We start from the raw sequence: 21,033 nt of genomic DNA on the forward strand, positions 1-21,033 counted from the left end.
TTAGACTTGTAGGCATTGTGTGAACAAGATAGCGTTGAAAAATCGGCTCCAGCTCATTCCGCCTTGGAGAAAACCGCGTTGACATTTTTTCCAAATGCCTTGCAATATCTCCTTAACGAAATGAGCTAGAAGGCTGAAAATGCAGATTTAGACTTGTAGGCATTGTGTGAACAAGATATCGTTGAAAAATCGGCTCTAGCTTATTCCGCTTTGGAGAAAACCGCGTTGACATTTTTTCCAAATGCCTTGCAATATCTCCTGAACGAAATGAGCTAGAAGGCTGAAAATGCAGATTTAGACTTGTAGGCATTGTGTGAACAAGATAGCGTTGAAAAATCGGCTCCAGCTCATTCCGCCTTGGATAAAACCGCGTTGACATTTTTTCCAAATGCCTTGCAATATCTCCTCAGCGAAAAGAGCTAGAAGGCTAAAAAGGTACTCTTTACCTAGATGGGCGCCCGTCGCGGTCATCGAGGGTACATTTATGTCTGCCCACGACGCGACCGACGCGATGCCCGCGATTTCCCATTGAAACCCATGTTAAACATGGAAATCGTGTCGGTCGCGTCGCGGCCGGCCATAAATGTACCCGCGATGCCCGCGACGCGATGCTCCCGATTTACCATAGGAATCAATGTTAAAAGGCGCGATGGACCCGATTTTACTGTTAAATGGCTCAATGGACCCGATTTGGCCATAGGAATCAATGTTAAATGGGCCACAGAGCCCATTAACCCTTAAATGTCCCCCCCAATTTTTAACGCCACCCCACAATCCACGCCAACCCGAAGCGTGGCGAGCGCAGCGAGCCCGCGAGGGGCGGCGGTACGCGTCCTCCGACCTTTTCATGCCCTACTATCCACTAGGGCGTGGAGTGAGAATATAATAGTGTGGCGAGCGCAGCGAGCCACCGAGCCCGAAGCGCGGCGAGCGCAGCGAGCCCCGCGAGGGGACGCGGATACCTTCACAGTTATACGCGTCCCCTCGCGGGCTTCACAGGTGTCCGTGGCGACGCCGACACCTGTGAAGCCCGCGAGGGGACGCGTCTACCTGTGAAGGTATCCGCGGGGCTCGCTGCGCTCGCCACGCTTCGGGCTCGGTGGCTCGCTGCGCTCGCCACACTATTATATTCTAACTCCACGCCCTAGTGGATAGTAGGGCATGAAAAGGTCGTAGGACGCGTACCGCCGCCCCTCGCGGGCTCGCTGCGCTCGCCACGCTTCGGGTTGGCGTGGATCGTGGGGTGGCGTTCAAAATTGGGGGGAACATTTAAGGGTCAATTGTGCCTATTTGGGCTCTGTGGCCCATTTAACATTGATTCCTATTGCCAAATCGGGTCCATTGAGGCATTTAACAGTAAAATCGCGGTCAATCAGCCTTTTTAACATTGTTCCCTATGGGAAAATCGCGGTCATCGCGTGCATCCCGATTTACCCGTGATGACCGCGATGACCGCGATTTTTACCCCCGACGACCGCGATTTCAATCGCTGGCGCCCAACTAAGTAAAGAGTACCGCTAAAAATTGCAGATTTAGACTTGTAGGCATTGTGTGAACAAGATAGCGTTGAAAAATCGGCTCCAGCTCATTCCGCTTTGCAGAAAACCGCGTTGACATTTTTTCCAAATGCCTTGCAATATCACCTTAACGAAAAGAGCTAGAAGGCTGAAAATGCAGATTTAGACTTGTAGGCATTGTGTGAACAAGATATCGTTGAAAAATCGGCTCTAGCTTTATTCCGCTTTGGAGAAAACCGCGTTGACATTTTTTCCAAATGCCTTGCAATATCTCCTGAACTAAATGAGCTAGAAGGCTGAAAATGCAGATTTAGACTTGTAGGCATTGTGTGAACAAGATAGCGTTGAAAAATCGGCTCCAGCTCATTCCGCCTTGGATAAAACCGCGTTGACATTTTTTCCAAATGCCTTGCAATATCTCCTCAGCGAAAAGAGCTAGAAGGCTAAAAATTGCAGATTTAGACTTGTAGGCATTGTGTGAACAAGATAGCGTTGAAAAATCGGCTCTAGCTCATTCCGCTTTCGAGAAAACCACGTTGACATTTTTTCCAAATGCCTTGCAATATCTCCTTAACGAAATGAGCTAGAAGGCTGAAAATGCAGATTTAGACTTGTAGGCATTGTGTGAACAAGATAGCGTTGAAAAATCGGCTCCAGCTCATTCCGCCTTGGAGAAAACCGCGTTGACATTTTTTCCAAATGCCTTGCAATATCTCCTTAACGAAATGAGCTAGAAGGCTGAAAATGCAGATTTAGACTTGTAGGCATTGTGTGAACAAGATATCGTTGAAAAATCGGCTCTAGCTTATTCCGCTTTGGAGAAAACCGCGTTGACATTTTTTCCAAATGCCTTGCAATATCTCCTGAACGAAATGAGCTAGAAGGCTGAAAATGCAGATTTAGACTTGTAGGCATTGTGTGAACAAGATAGCGTTGAAAAATCGGCTCCAGCTCATTCCGCCTTGGATAAAACCGCGTTGACATTTTTTCCAAATGCCTTGCAATATCTCCTCAGCGAAAAGAGCTAGAAGGCTAAAAAGGTACTCTTTACCTAGATGGGCGCCCGTCGCGGTCATCGAGGGTACATTTATGTCTGCCCACGACGCGACCGACGCGATGCCCGCGATTTCCCATTGAAACCCATGTTAAACATGGAAATCGTGTCGGTCGCGTCGCGGCCGGCCATAAATGTACCCGCGATGCCCGCGACGCGATGCTCCCGATTTACCATAGGAATCAATGTTAAAAGGCGCGATGGACCCGATTTTACTGTTAAATGGCTCAATGGACCCGATTTGGCCATAGGAATCAATGTTAAATGGGCCACAGAGCCCATTAACCCTTAAATGTCCCCCCCAATTTTTAACGCCACCCCACAATCCACGCCAACCCGAAGCGTGGCGAGCGCAGCGAGCCCGCGAGGGGCGGCGGTACGCGTCCTCCGACCTTTTCATGCCCTACTATCCACTAGGGCGTGGAGTGAGAATATAATAGTGTGGCGAGCGCAGCGAGCCACCGAGCCCGAAGCGCGGCGAGCGCAGCGAGCCCCGCGAGGGGACGCGGATACCTTCACAGTTATACGCGTCCCCTCGCGGGCTTCACAGGTGTCCGTGGCGACGCCGACACCTGTGAAGCCCGCGAGGGGACGCGTCTACCTGTGAAGGTATCCGCGGGGCTCGCTGCGCTCGCCACGCTTCGGGCTCGGTGGCTCGCTGCGCTCGCCACACTATTATATTCTAACTCCACGCCCTAGTGGATAGTAGGGCATGAAAAGGTCGTAGGACGCGTACCGCCGCCCCTCGCGGGCTCGCTGCGCTCGCCACGCTTCGGGTTGGCGTGGATCGTGGGGTGGCGTTCAAAATTGGGGGGAACATTTAAGGGTCAATTGTGCCTATTTGGGCTCTGTGGCCCATTTAACATTGATTCCTATTGCCAAATCGGGTCCATTGAGGCATTTAACAGTAAAATCGCGGTCAATCAGCCTTTTTAACATTGTTCCCTATGGGAAAATCGCGGTCATCGCGTGCATCCCGATTTACCCGTGATGACCGCGATGACCGCGATTTTTACCCCCGACGACCGCGATTTCAATCGCTGGCGCCCAACTAAGTAAAGAGTACTGCTAAAAATTGCAGATTTAGACTTGTAGGCATTGTGTGAACAAGATAGCGTTGAAAAATCGGCTCTAGCTCATTCCGCTTTGGAGAAAACCACGTTGACATTTTTTCCAAATGCCTTGCAATATCTCCTTCACGAAATGAGCTAGAAGGCTGAAAATGCATATTTAGACTTGTAGGCATTGTGTGAACAAGATATCGTTGAAAAAATCGGCTCTAGCTCATTCCGCTTTGGAGAAAACCGCGTTGACATTTTTTCCAAATGCCTTGCAATATCTCCTTAACGAAAAGAGCTAGAAGGCTGAAAATGCAGATTTAGACTTGTAGGCATTGTGTGAACAAGATAGCGTTGAAAAATCTGCTCCAGCTCATTCCGCCTTGGATAAAACCGCGTTGACATTTTTTCCAAATGCCTTGCAATATCTCCTCAGCGAAAAGAGCTAGAAGGCTAAAAATTGCAGATTTAGACTTGTAGGCATTGTGTGAACAACATAGCGTTGAAAAATCGGCTCCAGCTCATTCCGCTTTGGAGAAAACCGCGTTGACATTTTTTCCAAATGCCTTATAATATCTCCTTAACGAAAAGAGCTAGAAGGCTGAAAATGCAGATTTATACTTGTAGGCATTGTGTGAACAAGATAGCATTGAAAAATCGGCTCTAGCTCATTCCACTTTGGAGAAAACCGCATTGACATTTTTTCCAAATGCCTTGCAATATCTCCTTAACGAAAAGAGCTAGAAGGCTGAAAATGCAGATTTAGACTTGTAGGCATTGTGTGAACAAGATAGCGTTGAAAAATCGGCTCCAGCTCATTCCGCTTTGGAGAAAACCGCGTTGACATTTTTTCCAAATGCCTTGCAATATCTCCTTAACGAAAAGAGCTAGAAGGCTGAAAATGCAGATTTATACTTGTAGGCATTGTGTGAACAAGATAGCATTGAAAAATCGGCTCTAGCTCATTCCGCTTTGGAGAAAACCGCGTTGACATTTTTTCCAAATGCCTTGCAATATCTCCTTAACGAAAAGAGCTAGAAGGCTGAAAATGCAGATTTAGACTTGTAGGCATTGTGTGAACAAGATAGCGTTGAAAAATCGGCTCTAGCTCATTCCGCTTTGGAGAAAACTGCGTTGACATTTTTTCCAAATGCCTTGCAATATCTCCTGAACGAAATGAGCTAGAAGGCTAAAAATACAGATTTAGACTTGTAGGCATTGTGTGAACAAGATAGCGTTGAAAAATCGGCTCCAGCTCATTCCGCCTTGGAGAAAACCGCGTTGACATTTTTTCCAAATGCCTTAAAATATCTCCTCAGCGAAAAGAGCTAGAAGGCTAAAAATTGCAGATTTAGACTTGTAGGCATTGTGTGAACAAGATAGCATTGAAAAATCGGCTCTAGCTCATTCCGCTTTGGAGAAAACCGCCTTGACATTTTTTCCAAATGCCTTGCAATATCTCCTTAACAGAAAGAGCTAGAAGGCTGAAAATGCAGATTTAGACTTGTAGGCATTGTGTGAACAAGATAGCATTGAAATATCGGCTCCAGCTCATTCCAAATGAAAAAGGGGTGGTGGTGACCCTGACCCCACAGAGTGGGTCTGGGTGCAGGTGCGCCTGGCTGGAGCTGTGTTTCCCTAGCTGCTGCTCTGGGACAGGATAGTTAGTCCTGTACTGAATGAACAAGAAAAGAAAGGGGTGTTGAGCTGCGCTTGGTATAACTTAGTAAAAAGTGAGGTCATGAAACCTGTAAAGTTGGGTGAAAAAAATGAGGGATTGGTTGATCTAGTACAAAAAGATTTAATGTCTAAAATACATATAGCCAGAATACATTGATAATTCTCTAAAATCACATAAAATTCATATCTCACCAACCAAACTGGGGAAAATGTATGGCCCGGAGAGTCCCAAGAGTCCTGTATAGGGCTGAGATGTAAATCGTCCTGTATGGAGCTGCAATGATATGCCCAATTGGAGCAGTAGGGAGGGAGGACCAGATGTAAGAATAAGGAGCGGCTTAAGTTGACACAGATTGCCGACTCCCTCCGCTGGATGGACTGGAGCGGGATGGGTCCTCTACCTTACTGTAGGAATTTGTAATCCAAATGGAAACAGTGGAGGTGGTATTACCAGACTGGGATCTGTGCGTGGCCCAAGAGGACCCCCAGGTCCTGGTGAGGCGTGATGGTTGTCTCCAATGTAGCAGATGGTGGGGAGGACTTGAAGATGTTGATAAGGAGCGGCCCAGGATGGCACAAATAACCAACTCCCTCCGCTGGATGGAATAGAGCGGGATACAGTCCTCGACCTCAACCTTGCTGCTAGGACTTGGTGGTCCAATTGGACAAAGGGTGGTAAGTGTGTGCACAAATAAGCACTTCCGGGTTCTTTAGGGTTACCAGTTTGGTATTCTGGAAGGAGATAGAAACCTGAGTCCAACTTTACAGGTTTCATTACCTCACTTTTTACTAAGTTATACCAACCGCAGCTCAACACCCCTTTCTTGTTCATTTTTTCCAAATGCCTTGCAATATCTCCTTAATGAAAAGAGCTAGTAGGCTGAAAATGCAGATTTAGACTTGTAGGCATTGTGTGAACAAGATAGCGTTGAAAAATCGGCTCTAGCTCATTCCGCTTTGGAGAAAACCGCGTTGACATTTTTTCCAAATGCCTTGCAATATCTCCTTAACGAAAAGAGCTAGAAGGCTAAAAATGCAGATTTAGACTTGTAGGCATTGTGTGAACAAGACAGCGTTGAAAAATCGGCTCTAGCTCATTTGATTGCATGCGATTTGATTACATCGATTTTTGCTAAAAATAGCTTAAAAACAGTAAAAATCGCATGCCATCTCATGCATGCGATGGCATGCGATGGGAGCCGTGATACTCCACAAGTACCTGAAATAATATTGAGGCTCAGCAAAATCAAAACAAATTAATCACCTGGGCCAGATGGGATTCATTTTGTATCCCAATTGCACACTGAATGAGAAAATAACTACATATTAATCAAATAATACAGAGATTTTGGTTGCATATATCTGCAGATATAGGGCTAAGCCCCCAGGCCGTATGTCAAGGCCTCTCTATCACTGGGGGTCCCTAATACTGGGTATGGGTCTGGGGTGTGGGCCCCCAACATGCCGACACAGGCTTAGTACTCCAGGGCAGCACACAAATGAAAATTAGTAAGGATTAATAAGAAGCACATAAGTGCTATGTAGGGAAGTGAAGGTGGGATTAAAATACAAAATATATATATAATATAATTTGTCTGTAAAATACCAGAACCTACCAAATCAGCAATGGATATCTATACCAGGTTGAACTAGATGGACGCAAGTCTTTTTTCAGCCTTACCTACTATGTAACTATATACAATGTGATAGGAAAAATAAGAGTTATTTTTCCTATCACATTGTATATATTTTGTATTTTAATCCCACCTTCACTTCCCTACATAGCACTTATGTGCTTCTTATTAACCCTTACTAATTTTCATTTGTGTGCTGCCCTGGAGTACTCAGCCTGTGTCGGCATGTTGGGGGCCCACATCCCATACCCAGTATTAGGGACCCCCAGTGACAGAGAGGCCTTGACGTACGGCCTGGGGGCTTAGCCCTATATCTGCAGATATATGCAACCAAGATCTCTGTATTATCTGATTAATATGTAGTTATTTTCTCATTCAGTGTGCAATTGGGATACAAAATGTTTTTTTGGTACTTCTTTACTTTCACGGCGCCAGCATGGCGCCGTGCGTCAGAGTCCCCTTGCGGGGCTCGCTTCGCTCGCCCACGCTGCGGGCTCGGTGGCTCGCTACGCTCGCCACGCTAATTAAAATCAACTCCATGCCAACATGGATAGTGGAGGTATGAACTATCCATGTTGGCATGGCGTTAACTCCGTTTATTTAACTTAATGAGTGGCGAGCGTAACCCGGAAGTACGCGCGGCGCCATGCTGGCGCCGTGAAAGTAAAGAAGTACCGTTTTTTTTCCTAGACAGAATTACCCCTCCCTTTTGGCACCTGAATGACACACCTCTGCTTGAGCAGCTTACCAACAAAAGTGTTGTCCAGATGGGATTCATCCTAGGGTACTAATGGAATTAAGGGAGGAATTAGCTTCCCCTCTACACTATATCTTTGATAATTCACTATCATCAGGAAAGGTACCAAAAGACTGGAGAATAGCAGAGTTAGTGCTATTATTCAAAAAAGGAAAAAAAGGAGGATCCCGCTAATTACAGACCTGTTAGTTTAACATCAATAGTGGGTAAACTATTTGAAGGATTTTTAAGAGATGGTATCCAGGAACATTTAGACCTTCGTAGTTTACTCCGTAATAACCAGCATGGGTTCGTGAAAAATCGTTCATGTCAAACTAATCTACTTGGATTCTATGAAGATGTTAGCAAAAACCTTGATAATGGAAACGCTGTAGATGTGATTTTCCTACATTTTGCTACAGCCTTCAACACAGTCCCACACAAGAGGTTGATAAATAAAATGGAGGACATGGGATTAGGGGCAAATATCTGTAGATGGGTAGGGAACTGTCTGTGTAATAGAGAACAAAGAGTGGTCGTGAACAGTGCCGAATCAAATATGATACCAGTACTAAGTGGAGTGCCACAGGGTTCGGTTCATGGGCCCATTTTGTTTAACATTTTTATTAATGATATTGGGATGGGGTTACTCAGCAATGTATCCATCTTTGCGGATGTTACAAAACTGAGCAGAGTTATTAAATCATCAGAAGATGTCACCACGCTTCAAAATGATCTTGACAATGTAGATGAATGGGCAAAAAAGTGGAAGATGAGGTTCAATGTGAACAAATGCAAGGTCATGCACCTTGGTAGACATAACCAGTGTGCTAGTTATAACCTAAGCGGGGATGAATTGGGTAAATCAGTACTCGAAAAGGATCTAGGAGTCCAAATAGACAATAAACTGGGGTGTAGTGCTCAATGTAATTGTCACGTTTCGTGAAGCACCAGCTGGAGTGTAACGGAGGCTGGGTGCTTTGATATAAGGTTGTTGCATTAACGACAGAAGGGAGTGAAGCAATGAGATGAATGAAAACCTTATTTAATGAAGATACTGCGATACAGGTTGTAAATGGTGGCACAATAATATACTGTAGGTTATGGAATGATTAAAGTCAATAATACAATACTTTATTGAAGAGGATGGAGATGCTTGGTAATTGGAAGAATTATTGGAGGATTGGTTGAAGAATTGGATGATTAGTTTTAGGGTTGGATGATTGCATGAAGAATTGGATGATTGAATGAAGAGTTGAATGCTTGAATGCGGATTGGATGAAGAATTGGATGAGGGGTTGAATACTTGAATGAGGATTAAATGATTGGATGAAGAATTGGATGAAGGGTTGAATACTTCAATGATGATTGGATGATTGAAAGAACAATTGGATGGTTGGAAGAATAATTGGTTGAAGATTAAATGGTGAAGTTTGAATATCCTTGCTGGATTGGATCGTGGCTGGGGAACCGGGAGTGACCATGGAGAATAACCGTCAGGAGTGAGGAGAAAGATAAAACCCCTTTTGGGGCTAACCTTGTCCAGTCCATATTGGCGGCAGCAGGTTCCGTGGTACACAGGTGTAGCAGTGAGACGATCAGCAGGAGTTAGAAGGGAACTTCATCAAAGGCGCAAGAACTGTAGAAACCACTACAGACAGCCAGGAGTGAGCAATGATGCGTAGGCATGGACGTCATTGTACTGACTGACGGTCTTGCCCGGCCAGTCAGTACTTAAGGAGTGAGCTGTGCGGCGATTGGATAGCCGTTTGACAGGTGGAGGTGGAGCCCCACAGTACAGGTTGCAAGATCCCAAAAGATGGCGGCCGCCATCGGAGGCGACATAAACCAGCCGGCGGTGAGTGTGCGCAGCTGCACAGTTTGCCAACGTTTCCAGCCAGAGGCCTAACCAGGCACAGACACACATGGTGGCTCACATCTCACGCCACCCTTGCCCTGCATGGCACGGGAACACAAAGCACCACTGTCACCACGCGGTGACAGTGCGGGAATATGCACCCCACCAGCACAAGGAACAGGAGCGGAGGTGAGTGCCAGGGTAGGAGACACGCTATGAGAGACCCCATAACTATATACCTGCTGGGGGGTTTTGATCTGCTGTGTGCATATTACTGTACAGTATCTATCACACTGACGATGATTAATGGCACACATATGTCTGTGTATAGACATTGTTTTTTTTTTTTTTATTGAAGCGCCAAGTACAACAGATACAGAATAAAACAATACAATCAAATTTCAAATGATATGGAATACATCGGACATTTTTCTACAATTTGAGAATGTATCATAGAAGGTCCTATACATTTTCAGGAGATATGAACAATATCCAGCATGCATTTTTTTTTTGCAGATTTTATTAGCAAAATCATTTGTTAGAAATTATAGAATACAATCAAATTCAAAAGTAACAAATGATGTGAAGTACATCAGACATTTTCTTACAATTGAGAAGGTTCTATACATTTTCAGGGTATATTAACAATATCCAGCATGCATACCTTTTTTTTGTAGATTTTATTAACAAAATTATTTGTTAGAAATTATAATAGATCAAAGAAAATTAAAGAAAAATTGTGGCTCCACACCCCGCCCCCCAGCCCCACCCCGCCCAAGGACAGTGTGTCTATATGTTTTTATTGTCTAATGTTATAGGTGGGTGCCCGCCTATTAGTCGCAAAAGGTACCACAATGTGTTTTTGAGACCTGAATGGACCTGATTTCTCATATCCAAGGAGAGGGTTGCGATATAAGTTTCCCACATGGAAAATAACTTTTCCACCTTCATTTCTTTCTCCAGAGAAACCTCCACCCAATCCATACGAAATAAGTTAAAAAGTTTGGATTTAAACAAAAAACGGAAAGGTATTGTAGTAGAAATCCATTCATGGAGGATAGGCTCCTCCCCACAATTCAAAAACATACTGCAAGGGTAACTGGATTTTGGCAAAACATATGGGGCCCATGAGGGTATCCAGATGATAGATGGACATTGTATTGTTGACTTCATATCTGTGCAGAGTTTGTATATTCTCCCTGTGCTTCCGTGGGTTTCCTCTGGGTACTCCGGTTTCTTCCCACAATCCAAAAATCTACTGGTAGGTTAATTGCCTCCCAACAAAATGACCAATGCACCCACCCATGGCATCCCAGTATGCCCACATGCACATGCAGATCATCCGCACCCAACCCTCACCTACCCGCAACACCTCTGCACCTGCCCTTACCCCAGCCACAGCACCCCCGCAATGCTCCATATAATACAATATATAATCATATTTCATGCAATAAAGGAGTTCACAGGTTAAGAGGGCGAAGCCCCTTACAACGGTGTGAATAGCGCCCATAGAATAATCACTATATAATATATCTTTTATATATATATAGAGTTTAGATGGTCCCACTTTCGTGTTATCCCCAAATGTGATGACATTTACATGTATATTAACTTTAGCAAAGTGGTCATAAGATTATCCGATTATTCTCTTAAGGGCCACCATATAACAAAGCTCTTCTGTTATTTACTAAGGAGCCAGCCTCATCTATCCGTCTCTGGATAGCCATGCTGAGCTAACGTCTATTGTTCTCAGTTGCAATACAATACATTGAAGAATACAGTAGGGGATTAACAGAGTAATCACATTACTCACTTAATCCTATTAAAGGGCTAGATGTGGATGGCACCATCTGTATAACAAAGCTTTACCTGCGGTAAAATAACAAGCACTGACATTCTGCTCTGCTCTGCAAGTACCCCAATGCACCCCGGAGTGCCACGGCACACAGTTTAGAAATCACTGGTCTACAGTGTTGTTTTTTGGGGGAATGTTAAGAGACTGAACAATGGGTAGTCTATAAACTTCCACCAAAGAAAGGTTAATAATTAGATATGCATGTTCTATTCGTGAGATGCTTTATTAAAAATAACATTATAATAAAGTGGGTGTGGTATAACTGCCCGATAGTTGGGATTCCAGTGGTCAGTATCCCGACGTCTGTGTCCCGACAGGGGGACAAGCGCAAAGAAGCCCCTTGCGGGTTCGCTGCTGGCTCGCCACAGGTTGTATTCTCACTCTATGAGGGTCATGGACCCCCAAGAGGGAGAATAGCCCTTGTAAATTGACAGTTAAACAGTTTGGATTCTGACGTCGAAGTACTGACCATCGTAATCCCGACTGTTGCCAGGACATCCGACACCCAATAAAGTTTCATTCAGAGATCAAAGTGCCCATATTGTATAATTCTGCAATAAATCAGTTTCTAGGCAATGTTCCTTTTACCCTTTCACTCCGTATACTCCATGTTAGTGGAGTAATATTTATTTCCTATTATCTTACACAGGTTTAAACATGGATCCCAAGATTACACCAAAGAGTGAAATTGACAAACCAAGCACAAGTGTTACCCAGGATTATCCACAGCGCTTGGACTCTGATACCAACACAAGTGAGTTATCACTTTTAGAGCAGTGATGTGCCAGATCAGAAAGTAATTTAGACTTATGGTCTGACGTAGCAGGAGTCGCTTTAGACCAGTGGTCGCCAACCTGTGCTTGCGGTAGAAATCCTGGTGGCTTGACCACTTTGCAAACACTCGCCCGTCCCTCCATTACCCGACGCTGATTCCCTTCTGAGGGAAGGGGAGTGTATCCCTGTGACTGGGCCATCAGCCAATCAGGAATTGGCCCGCGAGCTTTGATTGGCTTACATCTCAGTCACAGGGAAGTGAGGGGAAGGGGAGATATGCTGTGGTCTCCTCCCCTCAGGAGGGCAGCGGAGGTGGAGACAGACAACCAGCAGGAAGACACCGGACTCTCCTCTCCCCAGCAGCAGCAGGAATAACAATGTTGAGTTGTGCTGCTGCTTGGAAATTGGGGGCATATGTGTTTCTTGCACAATTGGGGAATACCTGGCACTGCTGTATCTGGCACTATTGAGGACATATGATAGTAGGTCATGCCCCCTAATTTTGGGGCATGTGCAGATGTCCCTTCTCCTCTGCCTCCAGTGTTGGGAAGTATGTATGTGGCATATTGGAAATTGCAGTGTGTGGCATATTGTGTCTGGGGCATTGCGGTATGTGGCATAATGTGTCAGGGGCATTACAGTGTGTGGCATAGTGTGTAAAGGGCATTTTTCGATTATTATGCTGATTTCTCTTTTTTTATTTTTTTTAGTAGCTCTTCAGGCAGTTTATTTTGTCAAGGTTTACTAAAGCAAGTAAAACAGTCAAGTGGTAGTGTGCCCATAGCAACCAGCTATCTGGCATTTCTTTTTTGCGTTCTAGAAAATGACAAACAGAATCTGATTGGTTGCTATGGGCAGCCCAACCACTTGACTGTTTAGAAGCTTTAGTAAAGTTACCTCTGATTTGATTTGAAAAGGCACTAAGAAAATATCAAATACTATTTGACATATGTTTGTGTAAGTGTACAGTAGTATTTAAATTCTTTAGCTGAGAATAGGTTGCTTAGCGCTTTGAGCAGTCATTGGTGTCAGTGAATATTGGAGGCAATTCACCCCCCGGCCAATGGTGGAGGTTTGTGCATGCATGAGTATGTGCATGTGCAAACCCCGAAGAGTTCCAAAGTTTGACTGCTCTGACCATAAAGACATTTTTTCTTTTGAGGGAATGAAATTTTCATTCCTCTAATCTAAATTCGTGCCCTTGCGTCCTAGATTCCTTTCTTGCAGTAAAAAGGGTGCTTGAGAGTTCCTTATATTTGCCCCTGATATATTTGTACATGTTGAGCATGTCCCCCCTTAAACGTCTCTTCTCTAGTGTAAATAGTCCCAGCTTGCTTAATCTCTCCTCATAGCTTAAATTCTCCATTCCCCTAATAAGCTTTGTTGCTCTTCTTTGGGGTTTTTTCCAATTCCATGATGTCCTTTTTATAGTGTGGGGCCCAGAACTGTACTCCATATTCAAGGTGTGGTCTAACCAATGCCTTGTACAGTGGCATAATTACTTTTGAGTCTCTAGTTTCCATGCCCCTTTTAATACATGCTAGAATTCTGAACACTGCACCCCAGCTTATTATCTATATGGACTCCTAGATCTTTTTCAAGTGCTGAAGTACCTAATGCCTCCCCGCTTAGGTTGTAACTTGCACACTGGTTACGTCTCCCGAGATGCATAACCTTGCATTTATCCACATTGAACCTCATCTTCCACTTTTTAGCCCACTCATCTAGCTTGTTAAGATCATTTTGAAGTATGTTCACATCCTCTGTTGATTTAATAACTCTGCTCAGTTTTGTGTCATCAGCAAAGATGGATACATCGCTGAGAATCCCCATCCCAATATCGTTAATATATATGTTTAACAAGATGGGCCCCAGTACCGAATCCTGTGGCACTCCACTTAGTACTGGTATCAAAGTTGATACTGCACTGTTCACAACCACTCTTTGTTCTCTATTACACAGCCAGTTCCCTACCCATCTACAGATATTTGCCCCTAATCCCAGGTCCTCCATTTTATTTATCAACCTCATGTGTGGTACTGTATCAAAAGCTTTTGCAAAATCAAGGAAGACCACATCTACTGCGTTTCCATTATCAAGGTTTTTGCTGACATCCTCATAGAAGCCCAGTAAATTTGTCTGGCAGGAACGATTTTTCACAAACCCATGTTGGTTAATACTAAGTAAACTATGAAGGTCTAAATATTCCAGGATACCATCCCTTAAAATTCCTTCAAATATTTTACCCACTATTGATGTTAAGCTCACAGGCCTGTAATTTGCAGGGTCATCCCTTTTACCTTTTTTAAATATTGGCACTACATCTGCTATTCTCCAGTCTTTTGGTACCATACCTGTTGATAGTGAATTTTCAAAAATGCAATATAGAGGGGTCGCTAGTTCCTCCCTTAATTCCATTAGTACCCTAGGATGTATCTCATCTGGCCCTGGTGATTTGTAAGTTTTTATTTTGATGAGCCTCAAAATTATATAATCGTTCGAGAGATCCATATTGAGATCCGGTTTGTTTGTCCCAGTTGTGGTATCTGTGCTTTCCACTATCTGCTCTCCCCTAGTAAACACTGATGAGAAGAACTTATTTAACAGTTCCGCTTTTCCATTATCCTCTGCAAAACTTTTACCGTTGATATCTGTTAATGGGCCTACGTTCTCTTTAATTATTCGCTTACTGTTTATGTACGTGAAAAACTTCTTGGTGTTAGTTTTGCTTTCTGTGGCTATGCGCTCTTCATTTTCCCTTTTAGCTACTTTGATTACTTCTTTACAAGTTTTGTTTGATTCTTTATACTTGATGAACGCCTCCTCATTTACGTTATTTTTATAGAATTTAAACGCTTTTGTTATATTGATCCCACATTTCCTCTGCATTCTTACCTTCGAATAACTCTCCCCACTTAATTTCTTTTAGAGCTTCCCGGAATAAAATGAAATTAGCTTTTCTGAAGTTTAGTACTTTACCCGGTCCTGTATATTGTGGTTTACGGAAGTTGATTTCCAGTGAGACCATGTTGTGATAACTGTTCCCTAGGTGTTCAAATATGTAGTGTAGAGTGAAGGAAGAAAAGAGACAAAAGACAAAGAAGACAAAAATGTACTGCTTATAACAGTGAACCTATGCAGATCCTACCCTATAGAATAGAAGAATACTCCAAAACAACTCTAAACAACTCTAAGCAACCCGATAATTAAAAAAGCACAAAACAAATTGAGATACAGATTAAAAAAAACAAAACAGTACAATAAGTGGCAAAAGAAGAAGACAAGAGAGAAACTTATAGTTTGATGCAGTATACTTGCGGTTTTATGCTTCCTCAGATGATCGTGCAGCTCCTTGCTTCGCAGCGTACCCCGTCCTTTTCCTGGTGCTTGCTTCACCTGACCGACCTGCTATTCTTCTCCTATCTCCACCTCACCTCCTCCTCCTCCACTGCACACGTGCGTCCTGCTCCAGGCTCCCTGGTGATTCTTCTTTGGTACCTGGTTAGGCACCTGTTTGATGGCGCCTGTTTGTCAGTGAAGTGAAGGTCTGAACTGGCCTGGTTCCTGCCCGAGGGTGTCCAGGCTTCACCTTGTCCCCCTGGAACCCTGGTGCAACCCTGGTGCTACTGTACAGCCCCTTGGACCGGTCCTCCTTGCCTGGTCCCCCTGGACAATAATGGTGCCACTGTTCAGCCCCTATACAGCCCCTTGGTGCCGCTGGTGCCACTGTACAGTCCCTCTCCCGGCCCTCCTTGCCCGGTGCCCGGGCCCCCCTGGAGCCCTGGTGCCGCTGTACAGCGAGATTCAGTGTGCAGCGTGCAGCTGACTCGCGTCTCCCCCCGCGTCACACATCGCGTCACTCAGCGTGTCACTCAGCGTGTCACTCAGCGTGTCAGCGTCCTCTCAGTCTCAGTGTTCTAGGTTTGTTTTTTTAACCCATGGATACCTACATGGACCAAAGACGCAATCTACACTGGGTGAGTATATAATTTATTTCCACAGGTACACCTATGGACATCTACTGATGAAGAGACAGGCTTATGGTGGACCCTATAAGTAAGTATGTATGGGTGAATATAGTATGTATTGAAGTTTTATTTTCTATGGTGTGTGTGTGATTTTAATGCCCCTCATGCTGGGACTTGTGGTTCTCCAAGTCCCTGCATGTCGGGAGGCTGAATGGGACTTGTAGTTCCACAACTTAACTGAATATTTATTAAATCTATTAGATATCAACCTGATGCCCATCGCCTAGGGGAACTGGAGACAAACCCTGGCTCCAGCCTGGACAGGAGATGCCCTGGAGGGAGGGACCCCTTTATTGTGGGGCCCGGGCTGACCAGTCAGGGGTTAATGTTTTGGCAGAGGAACTAGCTGTGGCATTTGCTGGCTGTTTGGGCCCAGTGCTGGTTTTCAAAATACAGGGGACCCCTGCTCTATTTGTCTCCCATATTTTGGGAACCAGGACCAGTCCATGAGCCTTGTGCTGGTTATAGAAATACAGGGGGACCACAGTTTTTCGCTCCACTGTATTTTTATACTGAGAAGCCTGCACGGATCTGACTGATACATGCAGGCTTTAGTCAAATACAACAAAAAAAGTTGTCTATTTGACATTCAGTACGAATGATTGTACACTTGCCGATCAGATAAAACACAATGGCCACATATGGCCTTGTTCTATCGATGGTGAATATGGTTGACCCGGCCATGTACAGTATACATATGGCAGATTCAGCTGATAGTAAATCAGTCGGTCATCCAGTCCCGGCCATATCTTACATCAAATGGGTACAGATGAATGCATTTGTACCCATTCCAGCTTAGTAAATTTACCCCTATGTGTGCCTGCTCACTTTTTGTTTTGTGTTTAGCGGTCACCATTCCAAGGAGATGTGTATTTGTTTTAACAATTGAAATAAAGGTATAATTTTTAAATGTATTAATTTAATTAAGTTGTGCCCCAGCAAAAATAGTCTTCTTTCCCTACTCTTTTGGTTGTACTTATAAAGTTACCTGTTCTCAATCATAGATATAATCATGGATATCCTTAATATCTAGACTGTAATTTCAGATAATTTCACTAAAACCTTTCATAGAGAAGCAATTGTTTTAAAAACTTTACTACCATACATTTTTTGCTTTTCCACCAGAACCTGTTTGTCCAGGTGGATGTGAGTCACCCAGTTTAAAAGAAGAAGAGAAGAAAGATAAGTATCACCATTCACATCGAAAACTAAGATGGCGGAAACCTAGTAAACAAAAAAACATCACTTTAAGTTCTGCAGAGTCTGCAGGCTCTGAGGATGTAGATAACACAGCTGAAAACATAAATTCTCCAGAAGAAGGAACAGAAAGCCAAAATGAAGACAATGATAAAAGGAACAGTAGCAATCTTTGTATTCACAAATCCACAGTGGAGTCAAAATATAAATGCAGGAAACATAAAGATTCTTCAGAGCTCTCAAAGTTAACAATCCGTTATACACCTTACAAAGTACAGAAGACCTACATATGCACCGAATGTGGTCGGAGTTGTATCTCAAGTTCACATCTTATTATACATCAGAGATCCCACACTGGGGAAAGACCATTCTCTTGTAACGACTGCGGAAAAAGTTTTGCCAGAAAGTCATCTCTAGTGATACATGAGAGGATCCACACAGGAGAGCGGCCTTATACCTGCACACACTGTGGGAAGAGCTTCACTAGTAGTGCTACTCTGTCTACTCATATTAGGATCCACACTGGAGAAAGGCCTTACGTCTGCTGGGAATGTGGGAAAAGTTTCACCAGCAACTCCTCTCTATTTATACATAACCGGACACACACTGGAGAGAAGCCATATATATGCATTGAATGTGGAAAGACGTTTTCATGTACATCCGCTTTGGTCATACACAAGAGGGCTCACACGGGAGAGAAGCCTTTCACGTGTGAAGAATGTGGTAAGAGCTTTGCTGATAATTCTAGGCTTGTAAAACATAAGACAGTCCATACAGGCGATTGGGCATTTATCTGCACTGTATGTGGGAAAGGATTCACTTGTTACTCCAATCTTAATGTGCACCAAAGATCGCACACTGGAGAGAGGCCATACGCATGCAACAAGTGTGATAAGAGATTTGCCCTCAATAGGGATCTTGTCCGACACCAGACAACACACACCGGAGAAAGGCCTTATGCATGCTCTGAATGCGGAAAGTGCTTCACTCGTAAAGCTCATCTTACCACCCATGTCAAAATCCACGCCAGACTAAAAACAGTTAAGGTTCCTGAATAAACAAAATCAAGGTTATTTTTCCTACAGAATTTTATTGACTGTTCTCTTTGCCAGGTGTTAAGTGGAAGACCATTGTGACGGAGGCTCTTCAACTTTCCAATTTCTTATTCTTGTGCAAAACTGTATGGAATGTTGTCACTATAGAAAAATACATGTTGCATGGCTCTTTCAATAAAAAGTAATAGCCAACATTAAGTAATGCAATACATAACACTTAGAGACTGTAGCTTACTATGTATTGTTACCTTTTATTAACTATACAGCTCTGTATATTCTGTTTAACCACACATTGAACAGTAATACTTCTTGCCCCTTCATTACTGTTTAGTAATTTTCAGGAGAGAAAAATTCAGTTTCAGGTTGAGACTCCCTTAACCACAATTCCAGAATATGAAATATTCTGGAATACGTAATTTTTATTATTTTATGAGACTGTGATAGTAGCACCTTTGCTTTCATTTGCTTCACTGTACACAAACTTTGTTTCATGCACAACATTTTTGAAACTCCATTCTAAATGTGACTATTCTGGGTAAATAACTTGGCAGAGTTGTGCATTGTCTACTCTAGTCACACTGCACAAAAGTGGAAGCAAGGAAGAGGTAAGCAACTATCGACCAGTGAATCAGTAGTAGGGAAATTGATGGAAACACTCTTAAAACAAAGAGTTGTAGAATATCTCAAAACCAGCAATTTACAGGATCCAAAACAGCATGGGTTTACTGGGGGAAGATCATGTCAAACAAATCTTATTGACTTTTTTGACTGGGTGACTAAAGTAATAGATCAAGTTGGGGCTGTAGATGTAGCTTATCTAGACTTTAGTAAAGCTTTTGACACATCGCAGACTGTTAAATAAACTTGAAAGCTTGGGATTGGATTCTAAGATCGTTGAATGGATAAGAGCGTGGTTGCAGGACAGAAAACAGAGAGTTTTAGTAAACGGAGTACAGTCAAAGGAGGGAAAGGTTACAAGTGGAGTACCCCAGGGATCTGTACTTGGACCGGTGCTTTTTAATATCTTTATTGGTGATATTGCAAATGGAATTGAGGGTAAAATGTGCCTTTTTGCAGATGACACACAGGTATGCAACAGGGTAGACACACCAGGAGGGGTAAAACAAATGATTGAGGATCTAGGCAGATTAGAGAAATGGTCAAGAGAATGGCAACTACAGTTTAATGCCAAAAAATGCAAAATCATGCACTTGGGTCTCAGAAATCCAAAGACTCAATATAGTATAAATGGCACTATAATGGAAACTACTGAGGAAGATCTAGGTGTCACTATTTCAGGGGACTTAAAAGCAGGTAGGCAATGTAACAAAGCAATGAAGAAGGCAAGTCACATGCTTGGTTGCATAGGGAGAGGTATCAGCAGTAGAAAGAAAGAAGTAATAATGCCACTGTATAGGTCATTGGTACGACCTCACCTAGAGTATTGTGTTCAGTTCTGGAGGCCATATCTCCAGAAGGATATAAATACATTAGAGACTGTACAAAGAAGAGCAACTAAAATGGTGCATGGCCTACATCACAAAACGTACCAGGAAAGACTAAAAGATCTTAATATGTATACTTTAGAGCAGAGAAGGGAAAGGGGGGACATGATAGAAACTTTCAAATATATCAAGGGCTTTAACAAGGTACAGGTGGGAGACATTCTTCACAGGAAGAGGAGCAACAGAACACGAGGACATGCACTGAAACTAGAGGGAGGAAGATTCAGGGGAAATGTGAGGAAGAATTTTTTCACAGAAAGAGTAGTAGATAAGTGGAATAGCCTCCCAACAGAGGTGGTAGACGCAAATACAGTAGTACAATTTAAACATGCTTGGGATAAGCATATTGATATCTTTACAAAAAAATAAGGATCAAATATGGTTTGAGGTAACTTGTTTAAAAAAAGGGGCAGACTAGATGGGCCAAGTGGTTCTTTTCTGCCGTCAAATTCTATGTTTCTATGTCTAGGTCAGGCATTCCCAACCACAGGAATCAAGGCATACCAACAGTGCAGGTTTTAGTGATATCCAGGCTTCAACACAGATGGAAACACAACGGGTGGTGGAGCGCTAGCACAAAAAATATAAGTTTGACCAATTGGGTATTACAAATATTTTATTTTGGCTAAAAGTTCATTGTCTTAAAAGCAATTAAGTATAATAGTATAATAAAAGTGTACAGCCTGAAATGGGATACACGATTAGTTTAAGCACAGATAAATACAGTTTGGGGTGTCTCACTTGTTCCTAGAGTTACTCTCCTGAGTTGGATAGTCACAAACTCCCACATATATTCTGATGGAAACTGGGGTGGAGGGTGTCCATAAACCTGCTGGAGTTGTTATATACCTGCTCCAGATTTTGTATGGATCCTTTAGAGTTTCAGTCCTTAATCAGGTAGCTCCAGATGTAATAGCAGGTGGTGGTGTCCCTTGTGATATCCAGTGTAAACGTCCAACAATTTAGAAGTATAGGGAGGAGGAGATTTGGTCCAAGTGAGGAATCCTTTTGTAATCCCAAGGTGGTCAGACTGTATACGCTCGGACTGACGCGTTTCGTCTTCCACAGACAACTTTTTCAAA

At 43.4% G+C, this 21,033-nt stretch overlaps 1 protein-coding gene across 1 annotated transcript in view; it reads left to right on the forward strand.

Annotated features, from left to right (window-relative positions):
• Positions 1–18,988, forward strand: part of LOC146049537 (uncharacterized) — a 160,182-nt gene extending 141,194 nt beyond the window's left edge. The window contains exons 8-9 of the mRNA XM_083166070.1: positions 12,008–12,146; positions 17,320–18,988. Of these exons, the coding sequence (XP_083022196.1) occupies positions 12,008–12,146; positions 17,320–18,449 (1,269 nt within the window). The 3' untranslated portion in view covers positions 18,450–18,988. The remainder of the gene's footprint in view (positions 1–12,007; positions 12,147–17,319) is intronic.
• The last annotated feature ends 2,045 nt before the right edge of the window (positions 18,989–21,033 follow it).

Source organism: Crinia signifera, chromosome 12 (genome assembly GCF_055691185.1).
Source record: "Crinia signifera chromosome 12, ASM5569118v1, whole genome shotgun sequence".
NCBI lineage: Eukaryota > Metazoa > Chordata > Amphibia > Anura > Myobatrachidae > Crinia > Crinia signifera.